Source organism: Grampus griseus (genome assembly GCF_964374135.1).
Source record: "Grampus griseus genome assembly, chromosome: 4".
Classification (NCBI taxonomy): domain Eukaryota; kingdom Metazoa; phylum Chordata; class Mammalia; order Artiodactyla; family Delphinidae; genus Grampus; species Grampus griseus.
Genome location: NC_138997.1, coordinates 88,065,894 through 88,089,806, shown reverse-complemented (window position 1 = coordinate 88,089,806; position 23,913 = coordinate 88,065,894). Strand labels below are relative to the sequence as shown.

The 23,913-nt window shown below is 38.9% G+C and overlaps 1 protein-coding gene across 6 annotated transcripts in view; it reads left to right on the top strand.

Annotated features, from left to right (window-relative positions):
• Positions 1-232: 232 nt before the first annotated feature.
• The window catches only part of PCDH7 (protocadherin 7), a gene marked incomplete at its 5' end in the record, with an annotated part of 409,595 nt that continues 385,914 nt past the window's right edge, over positions 233-23,913 (top strand). For 5 of the 6 annotated variants that reach the window (XM_082652844.1, XM_082652843.1, XM_082652846.1 and 2 more), the window contains one exon: positions 1,112-4,285. In XM_082652844.1, coding sequence (XP_082508970.1) covers positions 1,112-4,285 — 3,174 coding nt within the window. Of the gene's footprint in view, positions 4,286-23,913 lie in introns of all 6 variants that reach the window. The other variant, XM_082652842.1, reaches the window with a different exon arrangement.

Here is a 23,913-nt window from a genome sequence, read left to right as displayed (position 1 = left end):
GAGAGAGGGAGGGAGGGGAGGGATCGAGAGAGAGCGGGGAGAGAGGGAGGCTGCAATCTCCTCCCTGAATCGCGCACAGCGCTGCAGATCCCAGTGCTCTGACATGCGGGCCGAATGCAGGTGAGGAAAGGCACAGACTCTGCGGCTGCGAACCCAAACTTGGGCACCGCGCGGTGCGCACTGCTCAGCCTTCACCCCCGCGGGCGAAAGGCTGCTGCGGTTTCAGTCACGGCTTCGTGACTAATGACCTTGCGCAGAGTTGTTAAGAAAAAAAGAGAAACCCGAGCTCTCTGGGGTGAGAAGGGACTGACTATCTGGGCGTCCCTGAAGATGGCTCTGGCTGCTCTTCCGCGCGCGGGGGGAACCCTGAAGCGGACCGCTGTGTGACTCGTGTCGTCTCCACTGCACGGTGCCCGAAGCGACCTGCCGGGATTTTTCATTCTCGATCTGTTGACTGGCTCCGCCGCTGCCTGAGCGGAGTCGGAGTTGAGACTGGCTTGTTGCTAGCCCTAGCACCTCGTGCAGGAAGCGACTCACGTTTGCCGGGGCAGCCGGAGCAGAAGCTGGGTCTGGAGTGAGTGGCTGGAACGTGAATTGGACGCAACTCGAGTAGCAGCAAAGACGAGCGGGGTTGGCAGGCGGGGAGGCTGCAGGCTCGCTCCCCGCTGCTTCCCGGCTCCACCGCCGGCCTGACAGACCGGTTCCGGCCCCATCCGACAGAGCGGGGACGGGAGCCCGGGATCCTCTGCGCGTTGCGGTGATGACTCTGTGGGGGCGGGGGGCGGGCTCCGAGTCCGCGGCGCTCAGTGTCCCGTGAACTGTGAGTACTGCGACTGAACGGCGGTTGGCGAGCGGGCGATTAGCACCCATTGCATGAATTATGAAACAATAACTTTAGGAGGAAGCAGGAGGAAAAAAAAGAAGGATCTTTCGCTGGTCCCCCCTGGCCGACTCTGGACGTTGCTCTTGCCCCCTCCCTTTTCTCCCTCTCGCTTCTTCCCTTCACAGAGAGGGGAGAGGACTGGGAGGAGGGCAGGCGACCGGCCCCGGAGCAGGGGGGCGCCTAGGGGGCCGTGATTAGAAGGAGCAGTAGCAGCAGCAGCAGGAGAAGATGCTGAGGATGCGGACCATGGGATGGGCGCGCGCCTGGTGCCTGGGCTGCTGTCTCCTCTTGCCGCTCTCGGTAAGCCTGGCGGCCGCCAAGCAACTCCTCCGGTACCGACTGGCCGAGGAGGGCCCAGCAGACGTCCGCATCGGCAACGTCGCTTCGGACTTGGGCATCGTGACCGGCTCCGGTGAGGTGACTTTCAGCCTCGAGTCGGGCTCGGAGTACCTGAAGATCGACAACCTCACCGGCGAGCTGAGTACCAGCGAGCGGCGCATCGACCGCGAGAAGCTACCCCAGTGTCAGATGATCTTCGACGAAAACGAGTGCTTCCTGGACTTCGAGGTATCGGTGATCGGGCCCTCGCAGAGCTGGGTGGACCTGTTCGAGGGTCGGGTCATCGTGCTCGACATCAACGACAACACGCCCACCTTCCCGTCGCCCGTGCTCACGCTCACGGTGGAGGAGAACCGGCCAGTGGGCACTCTCTACCTGCTGCCCACTGCCACCGACCGTGATTTCGGCCGCAACGGCATCGAACGCTACGAGCTGCTTCAGGAACCCGGGGGCGGCAGCAGCGGCGGCGAGGGCCGGCGCGCCGGGCCTGCAGACAGCGCCCCCTACCCCGGGGGCGGCGGGAACGGCGCGAGCGGCGGCGGCCCGGGTGGTTCCAAGAGGCGGCTGGACGCACCAGAGGGCGGCGGCGGGACCAGCACCGGCGGCCGCAGCAGCGTGTTCGAACTGCAGGTGGCTGACACCCCGGATGGCGAAAAGCAGCCGCAGCTGATCGTGAAGGGGGCGCTGGACCGCGAACAGCGAGACTCCTACGAGTTGACCCTGCGTGTACGCGACGGTGGCGACCCGCCTCGCTCCTCCCAGGCCATCCTGCGGGTACTTATCACAGACGTGAACGACAACAGTCCCCGCTTCGAGAAGAGCGTGTACGAGGCTGACCTGGCGGAGAACAGCGCCCCGGGGACCCCCATCCTGCAGCTGCGTGCCGCCGACCTGGACGTGGGGGTCAACGGGCAGATCGAGTACGTGTTCGGGGCGGCTACCGAGTCCGTGCGGCGCCTGCTGCGCCTCGACGAGACATCCGGCTGGCTCAGTGTCCTGCACCGTATCGACCGCGAGGAAGTGAACCAGCTGCGCTTCACCGTCATGGCCCGCGATCGCGGGCAGCCCCCCAAGACCGACAAGGCCACGGTGGTCCTTAATATCAAGGACGAGAACGACAATGTGCCGTCCATTGAAATCCGCAAGATCGGGCGTATCCCACTAAAGGACGGGGTGGCCAACGTGGCCGAGGACGTTCTGGTCGACACTCCCATCGCCCTGGTACAGGTGTCTGACCGAGACCAAGGCGAGAACGGAGTGGTCACCTGCACCGTGGTGGGCGATGTGCCCTTCCAACTCAAGCCGGCCAGTGACACAGAGGGCGACCAGAACAAGAAAAAGTACTTCCTGCACACCTCGGCCCCTTTGGACTATGAGACCACCCGGGAATTCAACGTGGTCATAGTGGCGGTGGACTCGGGCAGTCCCAGCCTCTCCAGCAACAACTCCCTGATTGTCAAGGTGGGAGACACCAATGACAACCCGCCCGTCTTCGGTCAGTCGGTGGTGGAGGTATATTTTCCCGAGAACAACATCCCTGGCGAGAGGGTAGCCACGGTGCTGGCGACAGACGCAGACAGCGGGAAAAACGCTGAGATCGCCTACTCGCTGGACTCTTCCGTGATGGGGATCTTTGCCATCGACCCAGATTCTGGGGACGTCCTCGTCAATACGGTGCTGGACCGCGAGCAGACTGACAGGTATGAGTTTAAAGTTAACGCCAAAGACAAAGGCATCCCGGTGCTACAGGGCAGCACCACAGTGATTGTGCAGGTGGCTGACAAGAATGACAATGACCCTAAGTTTATGCAGGACGTCTTTACCTTTTATGTGAAAGAAAACTTGCAGCCCAACAGTCCCGTGGGAATGGTCACAGTGATGGATGCTGACAAGGGGCGCAATGCGGAGATGAGTCTGTACATAGAGGAGAACAGTAATATTTTTTCCATTGAAAATGACACGGGGACCATTTACTCCACAATGTCTTTTGACCGGGAACATCAGACCACATACACATTCAGAGTCAAGGCTGTGGATGGGGGAGATCCTCCCAGATCCGCAACAGCTACAGTCTCTCTCTTTGTGATGGATGAGAATGACAATGCCCCCACAGTTACCCTTCCCAGAAACGTTTCCTACACTTTACTGCCACCTTCAAGTAATGTCAGGACAGTAGTAGCTACGGTGTTGGCAACAGACAGCGATGATGGCATCAATGCAGACCTTAACTACAGCATTGTGGGAGGGAATCCCTTCAAGCTGTTTGAGATTGATTCCACCAGTGGTGTGGTTTCCTTAGTGGGAAAACTCACCCAAAAGCATTATGGCTTGCACAGATTGGTGGTGCAAGTGAATGATAGTGGCCAGCCTTCCCAGTCTACCACGACTCTGGTGCATGTGTTTGTCAATGAAAGTGTTTCTAATGCAACTGTGATTGACTCCCAGATAGCCAGAAGTTTGCACACCCCACTCACCCAGGATATAGCCGGTGACCCAAGCTATGAAATAAGCAAACAGAGACTCAGTATTGTCATTGGGGTTGTTGCTGGAATTATGACGGTGATTCTAATCATCTTAATTGTAGTGATGGCAAGATATTGCCGGTCCAAAAATAAAAATGGCTATGAAGCCGGCAAAAAAGATCACGAAGACTTTTTTACACCGCAACAGCATGACAAATCTAAAAAGCCTAAAAAGGACAAGAGAAACAAAAAATCTAAGCAGCCTCTCTACAGCAGCATTGTCACTGTAGAAGCTTCTAAACCAAATGGACAGAGGTATGATAGTGTCAATGAGAAGCTGTCAGACAGCCCAAGCATGGGCCGATACCGATCAGTTAACGGTGGGCCTGGCAGTCCTGACCTGGCCAGGCATTACAAATCTAGTTCCCCATTGCCTACTGTCCAGCTTCACCCCCAATCACCAACTGCAGGAAAAAAACACCAGGCCGTACAAGATCTACCACCAGCTAACACATTTGTGGGAGCAGGAGACAACATTTCAATTGGATCAGATCACTGCTCTGAGTACAGCTGTCAAACCAATAACAAGTACAGCAAACAGGTAAGATGCATCCCAAATATATTTAAGTATCTGAGACAGAGCATCTTCTGCAAAGTTTTGTCTTCTCTCTTAAAGCTACTAGTTAACGTTTTAATAGCAGGAATTTAGTGTTGGTGTAGTTCATACACCATTTATTTAGTAGAGGCCATGTACAAAAGGTACACCACTGTATTTTGCATGTTATACCAGAGTTTACTAAGTTACTAAAGAAAACACTGTAGGCAGTGTTTTACACTTCTCTTAGTACTTGACAATCCTAATTCGTTCTACATTCTCTGTTTCCAGATAAATATGTAAGTATTGTTTGGATGGCTAGTTTTAACCTGAAATTATTTTCTTTTGTGCTACTAAGTGGATAATTGTATCCAAAGACAAAATTTCTAAAGTTACTTCTGCTGTCTATGCAAATTGGGCACTATAAAAGTTTTAACTATGTTATATATATCAGCAGATGCTGATTTATGCAAATGAAGTACTAAGTCCGAGATATTGAAAAACTGACTACTTTGACAAAATGCTGACTTACAGTATTTAATGATATGCAAATACCATGCAAAGCTACATTTTTATTATTTAAGTATCTATACAATTAGGCTTCTATAAGGATATGCAGTCGGCCTTTATATTATTTGTATTCGGTAATAAAAGTTCATAAGCAAAAGTAAATTACATGAACCATTTATTATTTAAGCCAAGCAACAAAAATGTTCATGTTTGATGCAGTGTGTGCAAGAATATTTTGATGTGCATTGTGATATACTGAGACTATAAAGGCTTTATGGAATATTTGACACAGTTATTATTCAGTGAAATGTGGCAACAGTAAAAAAAAAAAGTGTATTCTGAGGTGAACTTCAAAAAATATAAAATTTATTTTTGAAAGTTTTGCTCATGTAATATGTGTGTGTCTGTGTGTGTGTGTGTGTGTATAACTCAGAAAGTTTACTTTTCACGCCCATCAAGGTTTGACACACAACAAATAAAAACCTTTTGGAAAATTCTGTGTCTAAAGCTGTAGCAACTCTGCTAATAAAACGTCACATATTTCTTACCACCAGAACATCTCAAGAAACACATTTATGTCTGTCAATTAATATCCAATAACAGTTTTTCTATTAAATATGTTTTGCATGTGGAATGTGAGATCTTAGAATAATTAAGGCGAAGAAAAAAGTTATTTTATAGCCTCATTGAAGATGTTATTGATGGGCTCAATAAAGATATTATAGAAAAGAGATAAATATTAATTTTTATTGTCATAATTTAAAAAAATCAACTTTCTAAAGAAATGTCTTTGATATATAGTAGTTTACTGTAGGTATTTGGATAAGGAGAAAGACAACATGCTTTTATATCCAGTTATCAAATCAATCCAAGAAAACACAGGTTTGAACTACACTGAATTAAATGACTTTCAAAAAGATGTCTTTTCATGCACGTGAGCCTGAGTTATTTCTTTTAAACTGAAATATAGCAAGTGGAGAGTATATCTGTTGTTGTGTTATTGCTTTTACCTGGAACTAGAAGATTTTTGTTTTGTTTTTGGTGCTTTTATCTGTTTTGTAAACAAGGACGATTCCAGTTAAAAATAACAGCACTTTTATAACGTTAGTTATAATAACACCCACAAATAAAGATCTGTAGAAATTTATTTAGAAAATGGTAATGTGTTATGCAAAAGCATGTGAAGAGATTTTTCTGCAGAAAACTTATTTCTCCACTGTCATCTTAATAGGACTTTTTGTCCTGTGGCATTCTAAATTATGTAATCTTAAAATTTTGAGTAGACATATCAAGTGGCAGATTTATTGATACTTTATGCAACCACTTCCTATGTTCTGTGCTGTCATTAAGCTTTATTTAGCTCATCAAATGGGGTTAGCTCTATATTCTTGAATATTTAAAACAGCCAATATCAAGACTGTTGTGGCATCCTGTTTAAAAGGCAAAGTGATATGCTTATAAATAAACTAATGTATGGTGTTAGTCTCTTAACTCAGCAAAGACATCCATATACCAGAAGAGAAAAACTACAAAGCCATTGAAATAAACCATGCACTTTGCTAAAAGTGACTTTGAAAAACTTCTGTGTTGTTAGGCATTCAAAAGATGAATAAAGTTTTAACCACAATAAATAGCTGACCTAAAATGAAAGAAAGGCAAATGAAATACACTCCCCTTAATGTAATTAGTAATAGTAATTGATATGCTTCATCTCCTCAATATTGCTGTCAGGAGACAAGGGATCCATTTACAAAGTTACGTTCTGTTTAGACATCTCACATAATAAACAGGATCTTTTTTGTTCTCATTTTTGTTGTAATGTAGATAGATGATTTTCTATATTTATTTTTTAAAAATATTACGTTTAGTTTTTAAACATTGCCAAACTGTATTTTCCTTGATTAAAACTGAAAAATAAAATTAAAAAAAAGAATGCAGCATTTTCTTATAATTTCTCCCTTTTAATGCCAAATTTATCTAAAGAAAATCTTGAGGGTTGCTGTCTTTTAATTTCTTACAGTAGGGATTAATTAAAAATATGAGATTTTATTTGAGGTAAAGCGTTTTTTTATTTATATTTTTCCTGAATTTCTTATCATAGTTCTTTACTTGTGATATAATGGAAATGATGTCTTTTACAGTGTTCTTATCTTCATGAGAATTGGTATGAAGTGTTGCTCCTAAGTCCTCTTAATGGTTACATTATAATGAGTTAAACAGCTTTGTAGAAATAAAAGTTTGTAAATAATGCCCCCCTCCCCTTCTTTTTGGTTTGTTTTCATAGGCTCTAGAGACATTCAAATCAATCTTCTATAGTTACTCTTGGGCAGAATCTAGGAGATAATGTGTTGCAGAGATGCCGGAATTATTTCTGAAATTCACACATTAGGAAAACTGATTACGTAGCGCAGGTTTTCATAGTTCATACCTTTGCAATTCAAACAAAAGCCCTTGTTCTCAACTTAATAATCTGTCTAGTTGAGAAAAATGGGGATCATTGACAGCATTAAGTGTACACCATTCCATTTCATTCTCCCTTTACTTGGTAAACCCGGTCTTGGTGGCTGTTAAAGTTTTGTGAACTGGAAGTTCAGCTGTGCTTTTGACTTGTGAAATGAAGCCAGAATCATTCTATTTTTCTATTTATTTTACTATGTGTTAAGTATTTTTCAATTTTCTTAAAAATAGTATAATTCCAAAAGATTAATAGGCAATGTAAAAGTATAGTTCCCACTTTGCATATTATTTTCAAGTTCTTTTGAGCTTATCCTTGCCATAATATTATTTAGATAATGAACTGGCAAGTAAGAATTTCATCTTATTTAGTAAATGGAAAGTAAGGTACTTTATTTCTGCAAGCATATAGAGGATACAGCTTGAATAAACATTAATTTAAAAAGCCATTTGTAGCTGATACTGAAATACTCAAGAAAAATTCATATTAACTCCAGTGACAGTTTCTCTTGCCTAAGGAACTTCTGCATGTCATCTGAATAAAGTTCCCTTTAATTGATCAAACTGTGTTCAGTCTATTCATTGTATACTTAGTAAAATTATGGCAGAAATTATTTTTTTTAATTACTTCCATTTCGGAAACAAATAATGACTTGCCATCATCTATTAGAGTTCTAAGCACTGAGAAAACTGAATATCAATTTATTTGTGAATGTATATTACACCATATGTATTATAGTGGAAATGCCAACCACAGCTTCCAGCTTTAATTCTATAAAAATAACTTCTACAATGTGATTCTCCTGTCTATGACCAAGGACACTTTCAAGAGGCACAATGAATCTGCATATGTTGAGATTTTTGTTACATACGACCTGAAATCATAGGCAAGAGACTAATAACTGATGAAAGTTAGGCTGTGTCTTTAGTCAGGAGGTATCTACTAAAGCAACAATACTTGGCTTTCTGGATGTCTGTGAAACAAGGAAAGGGTCATCCACTGATTTATCTCTAATGAATATACAAATTTTTATTGAAGTCCAGGTATGACCATTTGAATCTTACCCCAAACTTCTAAGTCAATTACTGACTTTGACATAAGACCACAAAGTCAATTTAAGTCAGGGTTCTAAGTAAATCATGCAGCTGGACAACTATAGCAAAATCATTCTTTCTTGTTATCTTTTATCTTTGAGTAAGTACATATCTCTTATGCTGAAAAGCATGCACATGTGGTAAATATATATCAAGCTCTCTCTCTCTCTCACACATACATACACAGATGTTTCCATATAAACCAACTATGTTTCCATTAGGCTTTTATTTCCTGTGATATTCATACATTGATACATAGGAAACATTTGAACTTAAACACATATAAAACTGACATAATATATGTCATAATCAATTGCTTAATGTTTGTATCTAAAATTACTAAGTTATCACATTTTAGAATTAAAAGATATCAACCAAACCAACCCCCTCATTTTGTAGAAGAAACTGAGGCCTAGTATGAAAGTTAATTTGATTGATATCATTAAGATTATTAGGGGTATAATGTGGACTAGAGTCCAAGTCATGGAGTGCAGAGAGTCCAATGTTCGTTTTTTTTTTTTAATCATGCTACCTGTAGGAAAAAAAATTGAATTTCTCTCTTTTTCTGTATATATTTCAATAGTGACAGAAATCTCTTGAGGTTTAATTATGTATGTATAGCTATATATTTGGCTATTAAAATGGATTTTTTTACAATAGTATATAATTCTGCTTTAGGCTCTAGTTTATATCTGTAAAATCAGGGAAATTATAATCCAAATTTGATAGATTAAAAGAAATTCATAGTTATTCATAGTTATTTTCCTCTTATGTAAGATAGCAAATGATGATGGACATTAAAGTAACTTAACATGGTTTAGAACATATATTCAACAAGTTGAGAGAATTTTTCATTTTAGCAGAACAATCACAGTAGATATAAGCTTCTACCTAGCATTTAGTATATATCCTCAGTAAAAACATATTTGTAATGGAAATGAATAAAGCTTTCTATACATTATTTATGAAACTTTCTATGCATTCTAATTGGGATAATCTTTTACCTTTTCCATCAATAGTGATGATTCCTTTGGCTCTATGCTCCTTTGCATTTTGCCAACTGTGTAGATGCACTTTACTTTATTAACATCCTTAACACACAATTCTGAACTAACATTTCCTCTAAATTTTTTTTCTAGAAAATTTATAGAAGAATGTGACGTTTTGCTATTTTTCAATTGAATTGCTTCCTTGTTATGCAGTTAACCAGTATAGCATTTTAGATTCTAAATTTACCTGTTGATAAAATATAAAAGATTGAATTTATTAATTTCAAAAATAAAATGTGAACTATTTTTAAAACTAACTATAATATAACAAAACCATTGCTTCACCATAGCCCCCAATGCTTTCAGACATTTTAACATCATTTCTTTTCCTAAAAGAGGATGGTAGTGGAGGTTATGTAGAAAATTTAGTATAATAATTGTTTAGAGCTTTATGTTTAAATTGTATATAACCAATTGCTAGGCTGTTAGCAAGGCTGTATATCCATTTATTTACTATGACTCTATAGAAATAGTAGACTCTGTATATGTGTGTGTGTGTATATATCTATATCTATATCTATCTATATATATCTATATCTATATATATCTATATCTATATCTATATATCTTGAGTCAGCTTTGCTTTTCTTTCTTATTTATTTTAAAAGCCCTTAGAATCTTTTCTAAAGCAGGGACCATGTTTCAGAACATTACACAGTGCTTTATTTAGCATTAGTGTTGTGGGAGAAATCACATTCCAAGAAGAACTGAGCTGAAACCACTAAAACTAGTCTTAATTATCACTTCTGGTGAATTAATGTTTTAAAGGCGGAATAAAGGTTTATTTTCTGTAATTTAGTGATGAACTAAATTCCAGATTATTGAACTCTAATGCTGTGTAAAAACAAAACAAAAAAAACTTTTAAAGCTTCCAAGTAGGATTCATCTGACAAGTTAATTTTTTTCCCCCTGAACATATTTATTATTTACAAACACATAATTTGCAAATAAAAATTTCTCTGCTCCAAAACCTCCATCACAGCATTCCAATTGGGCATAAGCCATTGGGGAAATTTCTTCATAGCATTTTTTTTTGACCTGCATAAATCTTTATTTTCCTTCTTTCAGATGCGTCTGCATCCATACATTACTGTGTTTGGCTGAATTCCACTCTAATATGATGCTCCATTATGCACCATACTCTGATGACCTTGCTACTTCGCAACCTGCTGGAGCCTGCCCTTGGCCGTGGGGTGTCAGCCAATCACTGCTTGTCCCACTTGTTGTGCATCTGATTTTCAAGGTTTTTTGTTTTGTTTTTTTCTCATTTAAGGAAAAATAGTATTGAAATAAACATATAAAAGAAACAGTATTAATAAAGAAATGTGCTACTAACGGATGTCTAAGTCACCAGGAATTCCTTTCTCAGAATGGTGGTTAGCAGAACTTAACAGTGAAGTCTTTTTAAAATAAAAACCAAAAGCATATTTCAACAATGATTTTAAGACTCTGGCTTTGTGTAAACCAAGAAAAATTAAGTCTATGAAGTCTTTGTCTATAATACATTAAAAAATGACTTTGTATAAAATCCTAAATTGATCAATAGTTTTAAAGTGTTACATAATCAAAGCCTTTTCCAGATCAGGGAGATAGGTCTGTCAGAGTGAAGGATGGTGTCTCCTTTGCATTGTGTGGGTGTATTTCTAAATGCCACTGTGCGTGTTTGCTCCCACACATGTGTATACAAGGACTTGGAGCAATATTTATAAAAATTATTGTCTGTAAGACAAACTTGAGAGATTTATTTTGTGTTTACCACAGGCACTGCCAATGGACTGGTTTTTCCTTAATCTTGAAATACTGACCAAAATATCTGTAGAATTTTTAAGATTTGTGTTGCTGTTGTTATTAAATTCCTTAAGAAAATTTAGAACCTTTAAGTTAGATTCACTGAAGTCACTGTGGTCACATTCAGAAGGAATATGTGGCTACCTATTTTTGTGGACTACATTTATCTGAAGGCTATTCTATTTGATGTCAGATAACATAAGTTCAAGCAGCTTCTGAGAATTCAGCACGTTATATATTTTTGAGAAAGCAGGTAGCCGAAGTTTAGTTGTATAAATAGTGATTTGCTAAGTAAGTCAAGAATTCTCTGTATGGTCCCTCTAACTCTCTCTGTTTATATTTTTATGTCTCTATTTGTTATGTTGTATGTGTTTATGTGCTTAAAAATAAGTGTTCCATATGAAAACTTCGATAATTTTATATTTATCATATCATCTGCCTTATTAAAGTTTTCCCCAAGTTTGGAAATACTAAGAATTCAAGACTCTTGAGAAATTTTTGGTGAATTATTGTCAATATAAAAGCCCTTTATGAAATGTAAATATATACTGGAACAACATTAAATTGTGGAATGATAGGAAATGCACACTAACCCATGTAAATCACCAGTGCATGTATTTCAGGCTTTTTATTTTATTAGCTGTTTATTTAATTTTGCAAAATAGAAATTTTCAGAAATATCACTGAGAATATAGTGAAATTCCTGAATAAAACCTAATTTTCATCAACCTCTCATTTTGTTTTGAGCACAAGGACCAGTGTAAGAAACGGGTGAAAAAACTTCATTCCACTTTTGGCTTCTAGGAAATATTATGTTTCCTCATCCCAAGTAGTAAAGTTCCTTAGATATATACTTAAACTAAATCCTGTAACAAATCACATCAACTCAAAACAAATTACAGACCAAAAGACCAAAAAAAGAAGTCCAGAATTTGGGGATAAATTAATCTGTAACCACATGGAGGGGGTATTTATGAATACCTTCACAAGGACCATTCTAAGGCAGAATTTTGCAAACTTGGGTTGCAACACACTATTGGGACATGAATCAATTTGTGAGTTTCTACCATACCACAATTCGAAAGATATGAAATAAAGCAGAAAAATTTCAAGTACACCATTCATGTAGTAAGGGTAAATATCGTCTTGTGCAGTCTTTATTTCAGTTGTGTTTGTGTGCCTGTGTGTCTTCCTGCTTTTGGTTGCTATGTAAAAAATTTGTCTTTTTGTGGAAGCAGTTGAAAAGGATTGAGAACCATCCCTCTAGATTGTTCGGGGTAGGGAACAGTGGTTATTTTACTGTTATGATTAGAAAAACATAATAAATCAAAACAACAAAATTACTAAGACTCCCAAGGATTTTAGTGTGCTTTTCAGCTGAATCAAAATAATCAACAGCAACAAGCTTTTGAGAAGTCTGTTATCATTCCTCTGTTTGTTTTTAAATCTTTGAGCATTTCGCCACTGGTTCCTATCCCTGCACAGACTTCCAGATTTCTCTCTGCTCCAACCCCTTGCTCCCAGATGTCATCCTCCTCCTCAGGTCTCCTTTTCAGTTACTGGAATTTGCCATGTAGGGAGGTTTCTGTGGAGAGTTGGAGATAAACTCAGAGCAACCCACCCACCTTATATATTTTAGCATTTGGATATTTTATTTAAAACGACAAGACAATACTTCCTTCTCCATTACAAAATCTAAAGAGGAATATGAGGCTTCCCTGGTGGCGCAGTGGTTGAGAGTCCCCCTGCCGATGCAGGGGACACGGGTTCGTGCCCCGGTCCGGGAAGATCCCACATGCCGCAGAGCGGCTGGGCCTGTGAGCCATGGCCGCTGAGCCTGCACGTCTGGAACCTGTGCTCCGCAACGGGAGAGGCCACAACAATGAAAGGCCCGCATACCGCAAAAAATAATAATAATAATAAAAGAAATAAAGAGGAATATGGGAATGTTAGAGACTGGCTTAAATAAAGTTTTTTTCTTTTAACACAATTAATATAAGCTGGTACTGGGTATGCAAAGAAAAATAAGATAGAGTCTTTGTCCTCATGAAATTACTATATTAAAAAGAAGATTACAGAGCAGAAAAATGATGATTATAGATTATATTTGCATTATGCTTCTTAAGGGTCAAAGCATTGAATGCATGTTTGCTTCTCAGCGTAATCAGTGAAAAAAAAGCACCATTATTATTTCTGAGGTGAGCAAACCAGAGTAATGAACAGCTTTTTCAGCACTCTGATGGAACTAGCTAAGAACTTTATCAAGTCTTTGAAGAAATAGCCAGTCAGAATTCAAAAGTACTGAAAGCATTTGAGGAAGGTGGTGAAATTTGTGCTTTCAAATACACTATATTTTTAGACTTACCTAGGTAAATTCTTCCCAAAAGAATTAGAAAAGGCCCAGCTTTTCAAACTTTTTCCAGTCACAAACTACACTTTATACTACCAAAAAAAAAAAAAAGAGTTCTGGGTATAATTTGGAGATCTCATTAATTACCCTACTTTGTAAACAACAACCCCATATGTGGTTAAAAACAAACAAACAAACCTCAAGAACTAGGTAAATCACTCTAATCTTAATTAATTTTTGAGCCTATCTCTAGAAAAACAACTGAGATCCTTCAGAAGTAATCCCACAATTTGAAATAGCTCTCTGGGAATAATTTCTATCTGTAACTTTGCAAAACGCTTTTCTTGGATGTGTGTGACTTTTTTTTTATCCATTTATTTTATAGAGAATAGATTGATTTGCGATATCTTTTATACACCATGCAAGGCTTTGTAATTAAAATGATGGCTAAAATAAGGCCCTTATCCTCTGTGCAAAAATAATATACATAAGGCAAGGGATACATGAAGCTCAGAGAGACTGCCCCCAAGTTTGTCTTGTCTGTCGTGGCATTCCCAGTGCCTACTAGAGTTCTCAGCATATAGGAGACACCCCCAAAGTACTTGTGGAACAAATGAATGAACAAAGGGCCTGGGCTTTATTGCTAGGTAGACTGAAAATCCATCCACATGGGATCACCAGACTGTGGTATGACCCTTTTATATTGGTCTCTAAGAACTCCTAATTTGTTATTTTCTTTCCCTGCTGGGTGGGTGTCTCCATGACAGAAGACTACCTGCTAGGTTGGCTAGAGTCCCTGCCTTCTCTGCAAGATGTATGACTTGTTTCTGTACCAAATGAATAATTCTCTGATTTCCCCTCCTCGCTTCTTCTTGGTGGTGTTATAAACACCAAACCCTTAAAAAAGATAAAACTAAAGCAAACATGTGAGGGAGGCACTGGTCACACAACAGACTTCTGATATATTTTGAGGGGCTGTGCAGAAGTGTGCAGACACATGGGTTTTCAAGATTTTTGTGGAGATCCTCATCTGCAAGGAAAAATGGACACACACACACCCGAACGCTTGCATAAGTCTCTGTATTCATCAATTTATATAGTCCTGCAGGTATTATTCAATCACTGTACCAACCTATGCTCACTGATAATGGATCTTTTTTCCCCATTTTCATTCTGACTGCCCCTGAGGAGAAGTCGTTTTTAAAGATGAGAGTCTAGCATATCTGTAAAGAGAAACGTGTACTTGGTGTACTCAGGAAAGAGGTCTAGAAGAAAGAATATGCCCTTACTGGGGAGTGGTGGGCAGTGAGGTAGAAGCTGAGAAATGCCTTGCAAATTAAAAGCAGTCCTTAGAAGTCCAGAGATTCTAAGCGGCACCTCTTGTAAATTGCAAATGACCTCTGAAGGAGTTGGTTCAGTCTTGGGCACACCTGGGTGTAAATTGCTGTAAGCAGATAACTAGGTCAGTACCTCACAAAGATCAATAGTTCTTAAGAAATGAGGATTTTGATTAGAGCCATGAGGAAGAATGAACAGCCTTCAGTAGTTTAGAAGACTGAGATCTCTGTTAAGGCACCAAGTGTCTTGGACTCCAGCTGGGAGTCAGGAGGTAAGGTGAGATTATAGCAGAAAAGAATATTCAGTCCCAACAAAAGCAAATGTATGTGGCCTTGATTTTGGCCCAGGGCCCTGGTGACCAGAAGGATGACACTAAGTGTCAAGGCTTGATATGATTGCAAGACTGGTGTTAAAAAGTAGTAAACATTTACTTTCTCCCATTTCTACTAGTTGTTTTGCTTTGGTTTGGGTTTTGTTTTCAGCCTAGAGTATCAGGTCCAAGTGCTCTGTCTTCATTCATTTTCTACCCCTGTACTTTTGGGAGAAAGAGAAAAACAAAGAAGGAGAAAAAAAGGAAAAAAAAAGTACAACCACTGCATGGCAATAGACTCACCTTCTCCTTACTATTATTATTAGATTACTGTAATCAAAATGCTTGATGCTTGCCACATTATTGCCATGTAGCTGTTTCTTATCCTAACTTAATTCCATTCTCAGAAATTGAGTTCTAATAGGTCTGTACTATATCCCAGAAACCTGAATTTTTAACACTTCCCCCTTTTCAATTCTGATTGCAGAGGGTAGGTAAGACTACAAAACATGAGGTTTAAAGCCCCTGAAATTCCTAACTTCTGCTTACTGGTTTGCTTTTTGACAGCCTCTGGCAAAATAGAAAACTGAAGCCTAGTAAGGTTATAGGAAAATCTGCCTTCTTGCCCTGGCTTTCTCACTAACTGGCCAGTGCACCCTATGTAAGTCCTTTCAAGTCCTGAAGCCTCTCAAACTCATCTGGTGTCATTTTACGTAATAACCCCTGCTCTGATTACATGACAGGGCTTATGAGGGTCACATAAAACATTTGGGACTTGTAAAACGCCACGGAAACTTAAGATAGTACTTCTCCTTATCCATGAATTTCCCTAAGCCCTTCTTGAAGTGCATTTATTGTACACTTTTGGGGTATTTTCACTATCCATTATTTTTAAAAGGTTTTTGGTTTCAGGGGTTTTTGTTTGTTTGTTTTGTCACAATCACTTGTTTGAAGCCTCTGATGTTCTCTTATCCTGGTTGATTTCTTCAGAGTTATGCTGATCCCCGATCAAGGTGCAACTAGGGTGTGTGCTGTCCTTAGAGCAATAGCCACTGGGTTTTGTCTGAAGTCATTTCAGAGCCTATGACATCTCGATAGGAAAAAGGAGAAGAAATAGCTTATTGCTGTAAAGCAAGTAGTTTAGGAAAGACTTAAAATAGTTTGTATCCATTTTGATACTTTAAAAAATTCACTACTTTTTAACAGTCCTTTCCTCTTCCATACAATATTTCCTGGGAGTTTTTCTTTCACTTCTCATGTCCGGCCTCTAACATTAAGCGCGATCATTTATGGAGCTTTAATTCTGTGCCAATCACTCTGCAACGACGTGTACCACATTATAACATTGACTCCTCCTAACAATTCCAGGAGGCAGGTTCTATTATTTTTTCCATGTGACACATGTAACTGGGGAATAAAATCAAACAAAACCTCTTAGGTCCCATCCTCTTTATGTAAAACAGGGGCCTTCAGCTACCTGCAGTCAACTCTTCTCTGACATAGTTCTCTCTACAAATCTGAGAATTATTATTGATATAGTAGTCTTGATAGATTTGAATTTGCATATATATATATATATATTTAGGCTTTTATGTGCATTTCGTTCTAGTCCACAATATTTGCGATGTATCCTCAGCAAAAAGGGCTGCCATAACAAAATACCATGGACTATGTGCCTTAAACCATAGAAATTTCTTTTTCACAGTTCTAGTGGCTAGAAGTCCCAGATCAAGGTGCCAGCACATTCACAGAGAGAGAGCTCTTGTGTTCCTTTCCCTTCTTCTAATGACACCAGTTCTATCAGATTAGGGCCTTACCCTTCTGATATAATTAGCCCCATAAAGATCCTAATTCCAAGTAAATCACATTGGATGTCAGGGCTTCAGCATATGAATTTTGGGGATACACACGTCACTCCATAGCAGATTCTATTCTTGGTCTGAGCAGAACACATTGGAATAGACCATTGTTTCTTCATGAGCTTGTCATTCACCACAGTTGGTATATTCATAGGAAGGAAGGTACACTTTCCATTTTAAAAGAACATTTTCCCTTTTCAGATTGGCTCCAAAAGGCAGCCCTTTAGATGTGTTCTTGGCACTGATGAAAAATTGGTACAGTTGCTATAGCTTTTGTGAAAAAATATGAATCTATAACATGTATGCATGTGCATAAAATTTGAAGTTCATTGTTTAGCTTATTATATCTAACTTTTTATGCATATCTTTGAATGTTTTTTGCAATTTTCAGTTTTCACAGGGATTTGTGATATTACATAACATCTTAGTTATTTTAATTTTGCCAACCAATATAAGTGCATGTAGGTATATTAATTAATGTAAAATCAATATTCGTATAAAATAGTCCAGAAATTGTTCCACAAATGTAACAGTAGTCTTTTAAAATGATGATGCTAATATTTAGTCTTAAATGTCTAGTATATTTTCAGCATTAAAGTCCAAATGAAAAGGAATAGGGGTTAAGGGGTGGGGGGAGTCAGTTGAAACATTAATAATGTAGGCTTAATAATCCCTCTTTTCAAAGGACAGTCTCAGTGGATTTTCACACACAGTGGCATAATTGGTCTGACAAAGATCCAATGGGTTTGATTTCTCCTGGCATATGGAAACTGCCAAACCTGTAACCAAGGCTGGTCCCAAGCTCTGAGTGACTCTTCACCAACTATTATTATGTATGCATGCAACACTTTGCATCAACACAAATCCATGGACATATCAAGGATTTTTTTTTTTTTCACTGTGCCTTTTTATTTTCTTAAAAAAATTAAAGAGTCATGTAATAAAATACATAATGAGTAGCCTGGGAACTATATATGTATCCAGTGGGCTGTAGGAAGTGGTTATATTTTAGGGTAATAACACAGGATTAACTCATCAATGTTGGGAAAAGAAACTTCTTTTCTGTCCTTTGGTCAGAATTTCTAGACAACGGAGTATAACAGCTGAATAGACCTTTCCTAAGAAGTACCTTTCTAAGCTTCCTGAGCTAATTTTACATTTGACCCCCTATATTAAAAATGGCAAGTTAATCAGTTCTTTTGTTCAGGGAAATGGCAATAAGTATGGCATGAACGTAAAGGTTTTGTTTTGCTTTTTTAAAAATTGCATCTAAATCTGCTTTTTGGTGTATTTAACTGTTGAACACAAGGACCAATTTTAGATAGAGAGATGGCTTTTCTATAGGGGATTAAGGACAAAAGATGGTAATGCCGATTTTTTTCCAAACCAATGGGCGTACTATTAGGTCAGGAGCATTAAAATTTACCTTGTTACAAAAATTTCTTGCCTTTTTCTTTAATGTTTTAATGTTTCTTTAATAAGAAACTAATGTGTGTGTATGTATGTGCATATGTATGTATGATATGTATATGCATATATACATATAACTACACACACAAAGGTAATACAGTTAACATTACAGAGAGCAGATACTCAATGAGTGATTATCTTATGCCAATTATGTGGTTATATGCAAGGCATTGTTTTAGGCACTGGAGAAGCAGCAAAATAAAAGACACACATGTCTTCCCCCATGGAGATTCAATTATAGTTGGATAATACATAAATAATAGGTAAACTTATACTGCATGCTGTGTTCTACGCACTGGTCAAACGTATTTTATATATATTAACTTATTAAATAGGTCCAACAGCACTATGAAGAACACCTGTAATTGTCTTCATTCTGTAGATGAGGAGAGTGTTGCACAGTGGAGTTGAGTAACTTGCTCATTGCCCCACAATTTACAAAGCGTCAGAGCTGAGGTTCAAGTGCAGACAGTCTGGCTACAGAGGCCATACTCTCCACAACTGTGCATATGCGAAGTAGAGGGAACACATTTATTTTACAGCCAACTAGTTCTGTGAGGATGAAATTGAATTCACTCGACTTTTCTTAAAGGCTTCAGTGAAATTTCAGCCTTACTATTTTAATACCTTTTACTATGTTCTTGAAATTAGGTCACTCGGTCCAATTTTTTTTTTTAATAGTGCCATCTCAAGCCTTAAAGTGCAAATCAAAAGATCGGAAGATAGTTATTAGACTAGTAAGCACTTCCCTTCTTCCTTCTACCCATTCTGTTCTTTGGGGAATACCTCATAAATATATTTTTCCCTTTTTTTGTTATTTTATTTTAATATTCTTCATTTTGTTAAGTTTTCATCGTCTGTGGTGTATGTTATTAATACAACTAGGAGAAAACAAATCCATTAATTTTTGTGAATTGTCAATTGATTTAGGATAGGAAATGCCTTTATATAGAGAATAAAATTTTACTTAGAAGATTTTAAAATCATACATTTTGTTTACCTTTTACTAAAAAGACATGTTTTCTCTTATTTTTGTTTTTTTTCCCCTAATCATTCAGAACATTTAAAAGAAAAGGTGAAAGTGAATTCCTTGTAAGATTTCCTATAACATACTCTGGTTTTCTTTAAATTAGGTGCTCATTATTAAATATTCAATTAAAATATGACCTACGTCATTTCACAGTTTTTTTCTCTCAAAACGTATTATCATTCTATTTCTTTATTTAAACATTATATGTTTCTTTATGAGACACATTTTTAATCACTTAAAATTCAGATGAGTACCAGTGAAGCCTATCTGAAGTTGATTCTTTATGACAATAAATGTACTCATTTTTGCTATGATAGTGCTTTCCTAACGTGTTGATGATACTTTTTATTATAGGATATTTACTCAACAGGTAGATATCTCAAAATGTGAATCTTTGTAATATAACTCTGGATTCAGTTATACAATATCTCAATACACTTGTGATCTGGATTGATCTTAGTATATGATTTATATGATTTAAAATTTTTAAGCTTCAGAATTAGTGAATCAAATTTTTGAGGCTATTGCCACAGTCAACAATTTGTGGAATTTTCTTTTTTTTTTTTTTTTTTTTTTTGCAGTACGTGGGCCCCTCACTCTTGTGGCCTCTCCCGTTGCAGAGCACAGGCTCCAGACGCGCAGGCTCAGCGGCCATGGCTCACGGGCCCAGCCGCTCCGCAGCATGTGGGATCTTCCCGGACCAGGGCACGAACCCGCGTCCCCTGCATTGGCAGGCGGACTCTCAACCACTGCGCCACTAGGGAAGCCCTGGAATTTTCTTTCCTTAACAATAAGTATTAAAAATAATGCCAGCTTCACAGTTATTTCCTACTAATAGGAAGAAAGTATGATAAACTGGTATGGAACCCAACTAATAATCCCCTCCAGACCTCACTTGAATTCTTACAGAGCCCAATATATCACCTCTTTACCATTTGGTTAAAAGTTTAACTCCCACTTGGAAAAAACCAATTTAAAGCCAAAGGACTCTGGCAATTAATCAGTGTTAGTTATTGGCCTACTAAGTGTGAGCATCAAACATACATTCTAAAATTACTGGAGCATTAGAGTATGAGCAAAGTAGGGGATGGAACAATTTGGTTTGAGTTGGAAAGCTCATTCAAATTTAGTGTCTGAAAAGGGATAATTAGTTATGAATCTGTACACTTCAGTGTAGTTACTGGTACACTTTCAGAAAGAGGAAAAGAGAAGAAAAGACAAAGAATGCCGTGTATAGGGCACAACCACATTGTAAGGACCTGATGAAATCCATAATTCAGTCTGTCTGTACTACTGTCACTCTAGAAAAATGTTTCCTGGATACACCTTGTGAGGTTTTTTTTTGTTTGTTTGTTTGTTTTTTATCCACTTAGGCAAGTGGGAATTGTTTTCAGTCCCCAGCAGCAAATAGTATGAATACTTACCTTCCACAGTAAGCAAGTTATAAAAGTACATTACTTGCTTATGTGTTCTTGAGAATTCACTGCTATTAATTTTGAACTTTTTGACTGTTCTTTTGTAAAGCAAGAACAGTAGTTGCCAGAGCACAAGGCAGAAACTCCTAATGGCAAATAAGCATTTACAACCATGTAACTGCTCTATTTATCCTGAGAAGTGGCTCAACGAAGAATTTAGTTTTACTGTATGCTTATGCTTTCCAGTATCTATATTGTTTGCCGATCATTGGATGATGTGAACCTTGAGGAACTTAAAGTGCTTGATGTCCCCACTATGTCACATTACAGTTAATGGAATAGCATATGCACACTGTGAAGGAAGAACAGACATGGCTTGTGAATAAAAAATCAATTTGTACACAGTACTTCTGTAATCTATATAGTCTGTATACATTTCTCTACATCAGAAATTCTCAGTTCTATGTTTCAGGCTACAGAGGTGCCATGTGAAGAAAATGAGAGTGATTTGTGTGAAGCCTAAACAAAGGAAATCCAGCCACACTTCTAGTCCTTAATTACTGTGTCATGCACACTTATGCAATTTATCTTGTGTTCAGAGTTGACCTGTGTGCTGCTCTTTTGATCTCTAGCATTAGTAAGGACTAGAAGAGGGCTGCCACTTGAGCTGTGAATTTTGTTTTGATATAAAATAGTATCAGAAAGAAAGAAATTATTCATCACAATCTAGTTCATATACAAAGACATTGAAATGCAGACAGATCCTCACATCTAAAAGCATGACTTACCATATAATATGCCTCTGCATTAGTGGGTACAATCCTGGCAGAGAGACAGATGCAGCTTTTATAAGGTTTATTTTGGTCTTGATCTCTGATGTTGAACAGACCCCTCGGTTTTTCTCTGTCTCATTTTTCCAACTTATTCAAAACTCCATGGGAAATGTAATAAACTGTAAAAATCAAACAGTGAAACATTGGATATTGATGAATGTAATTTCTATGTTAGTAAACAAACTACCTTCAGGGAGGATGGAGGGAGATTCAGAAATGAAGTAATGGTGCCAAAGCTGAAGCTTAGTATTTTCCTAGAAGAATTAGTTTAAAAAAATTAAAACTATCTTGTTACCAAAAATAATAGTATTGTCATTTTATTCCTAGCACTCCCCTGTGGAGGAGAATTGAAGACATTATTTTATCACTCTGAGTAAAAGCAGAAATGTGTTATTGAAGAAAGGAGGAAAAAATATGCTTCAGAACTAGAGAGGAAAGTCTCAATTTACAAAAGGAAAAAAATGAAGGGTTTTGCTCAGGGGTCCAAAAAAATATTTGGCTTATTTCTTTTTTATCATTTAAGCTGGTTTCTTGCTGGGCCTTTTTATGGAATAATTGAAAAAAAAAGTGGGGAAGAACTTTTTCAGCAAAGGCAAAAGACAGTAAAAAAATTAAAGTGCTAAGAGAATATAGATAGGAAGTTGTATCTTTTTGTACTTTCATGATTGCCTGCATTTCCCCCTAAACTTATAGTTGAAAAACTCTGAAAAAGATATCAAGCCCTGAGCAAAGTACTAGAGAATAAAACATAACATCCTGTGCCCCTTCTACTCCGCATTCTCACTTCTACTCTCTTTCTTTCTCATGCACATACACGTACACACACAAGCACTCCCACAAGCTCAGACTTCACTAAGCTTTAACACAGTCATACGTTGATAAATCAATTTAGGGAGCATTGAAATTTTGGGGGCATGTTGACATTTTTGAAAGCTGCTTTCACAAAACTGATTATTAATTCTCCCAGGAGATTTCAAGCTGGGGAGGAAGATTGCTCGAATAATGACTTTAGCAAAGTGGACATTCTGCACTTGGCAATTTTCCTGAAAGACATTGGATTGTAGGTAATCTGTGTTTCCCTTCATCCTGCAGCATCCTCTGCAGCGGAGTCAGTTTGTGATAGTCTGAGGTGCTGCTCTTGTCTTTCCCCTGTGGCATCTTGTAAGCTTTTACACTTGCTTTAGCTACATTTTTCCCACCAAGCGGGCTGAGTTTTCTCACTGTCTCAGAGGAAGTCAGATGTCAGTTAAGTACCGAGCAGCCAAGTGATAAGAATATTTTAAACGCTGAATGTTTTTGAAGTTTTCAGGATCCCAGCAGCATTGAGAAAGCTATAAAGGACTAACGCGGGCCTCTCACTGTTGTGGCCTCTCCCATTGCGGAGCACAGGCTCCGGACGCGCAGGCTCCGCGGCCATGGCTCACGGGCCCAGCCGCTCTGCAGCATGTGTGATCTTCCCGGACAGGGGCACGAACTCGCGTCCGCTACATCGGCAGGCGACTCTCAACCACTGAGCCACCAGGGAAGCCCCAAAGTATCCTTTTAATGTAGTATGATAACAACTATAATGGGAGCTATACGGACTTTGGGAAGGACTTACTGATTCCTAGGAAGGTTGATAATAGATAATGACTTCACAAGGAAGTTCTAACATGGCTTTAATTTCTTTCTCCTGCATCAACCCTGCACCAATCTGGCAACCTTGGCCACAGGCATTAACTCTTCTCATGGGAGCTGAGTTGGAACCCCATCTTCCTTTACATTTCAACAGGTTATTGCTTTTTATGCATTTCAAAGGGATTTTTTTCTTAGATTGTTGAAATTAGAGCCAGCGCATGAGCAATTCAGTTAACCTCATTGCTTTGTTGTTATTCTGTCATTTTGACCAAGAACTGAACTTGTTCACTGTAACTGTTTACTCTGAATTCTTCACACTTGGCTCTAAATGATTTTAAATAATTTTCTGATGTCAAACCACCTTCAAATGGAACTATTATTATCATTGAAGAGATTGAAAGAAAAGAGGCACATGTGCAAAGCGATTTCCAAGAGAGGAATCATATAGATGCTTTTAATCATGGCAACATTACTGGAATGTTTACACCCGCTTGAGGCAACTTTGAAAAATAGAAC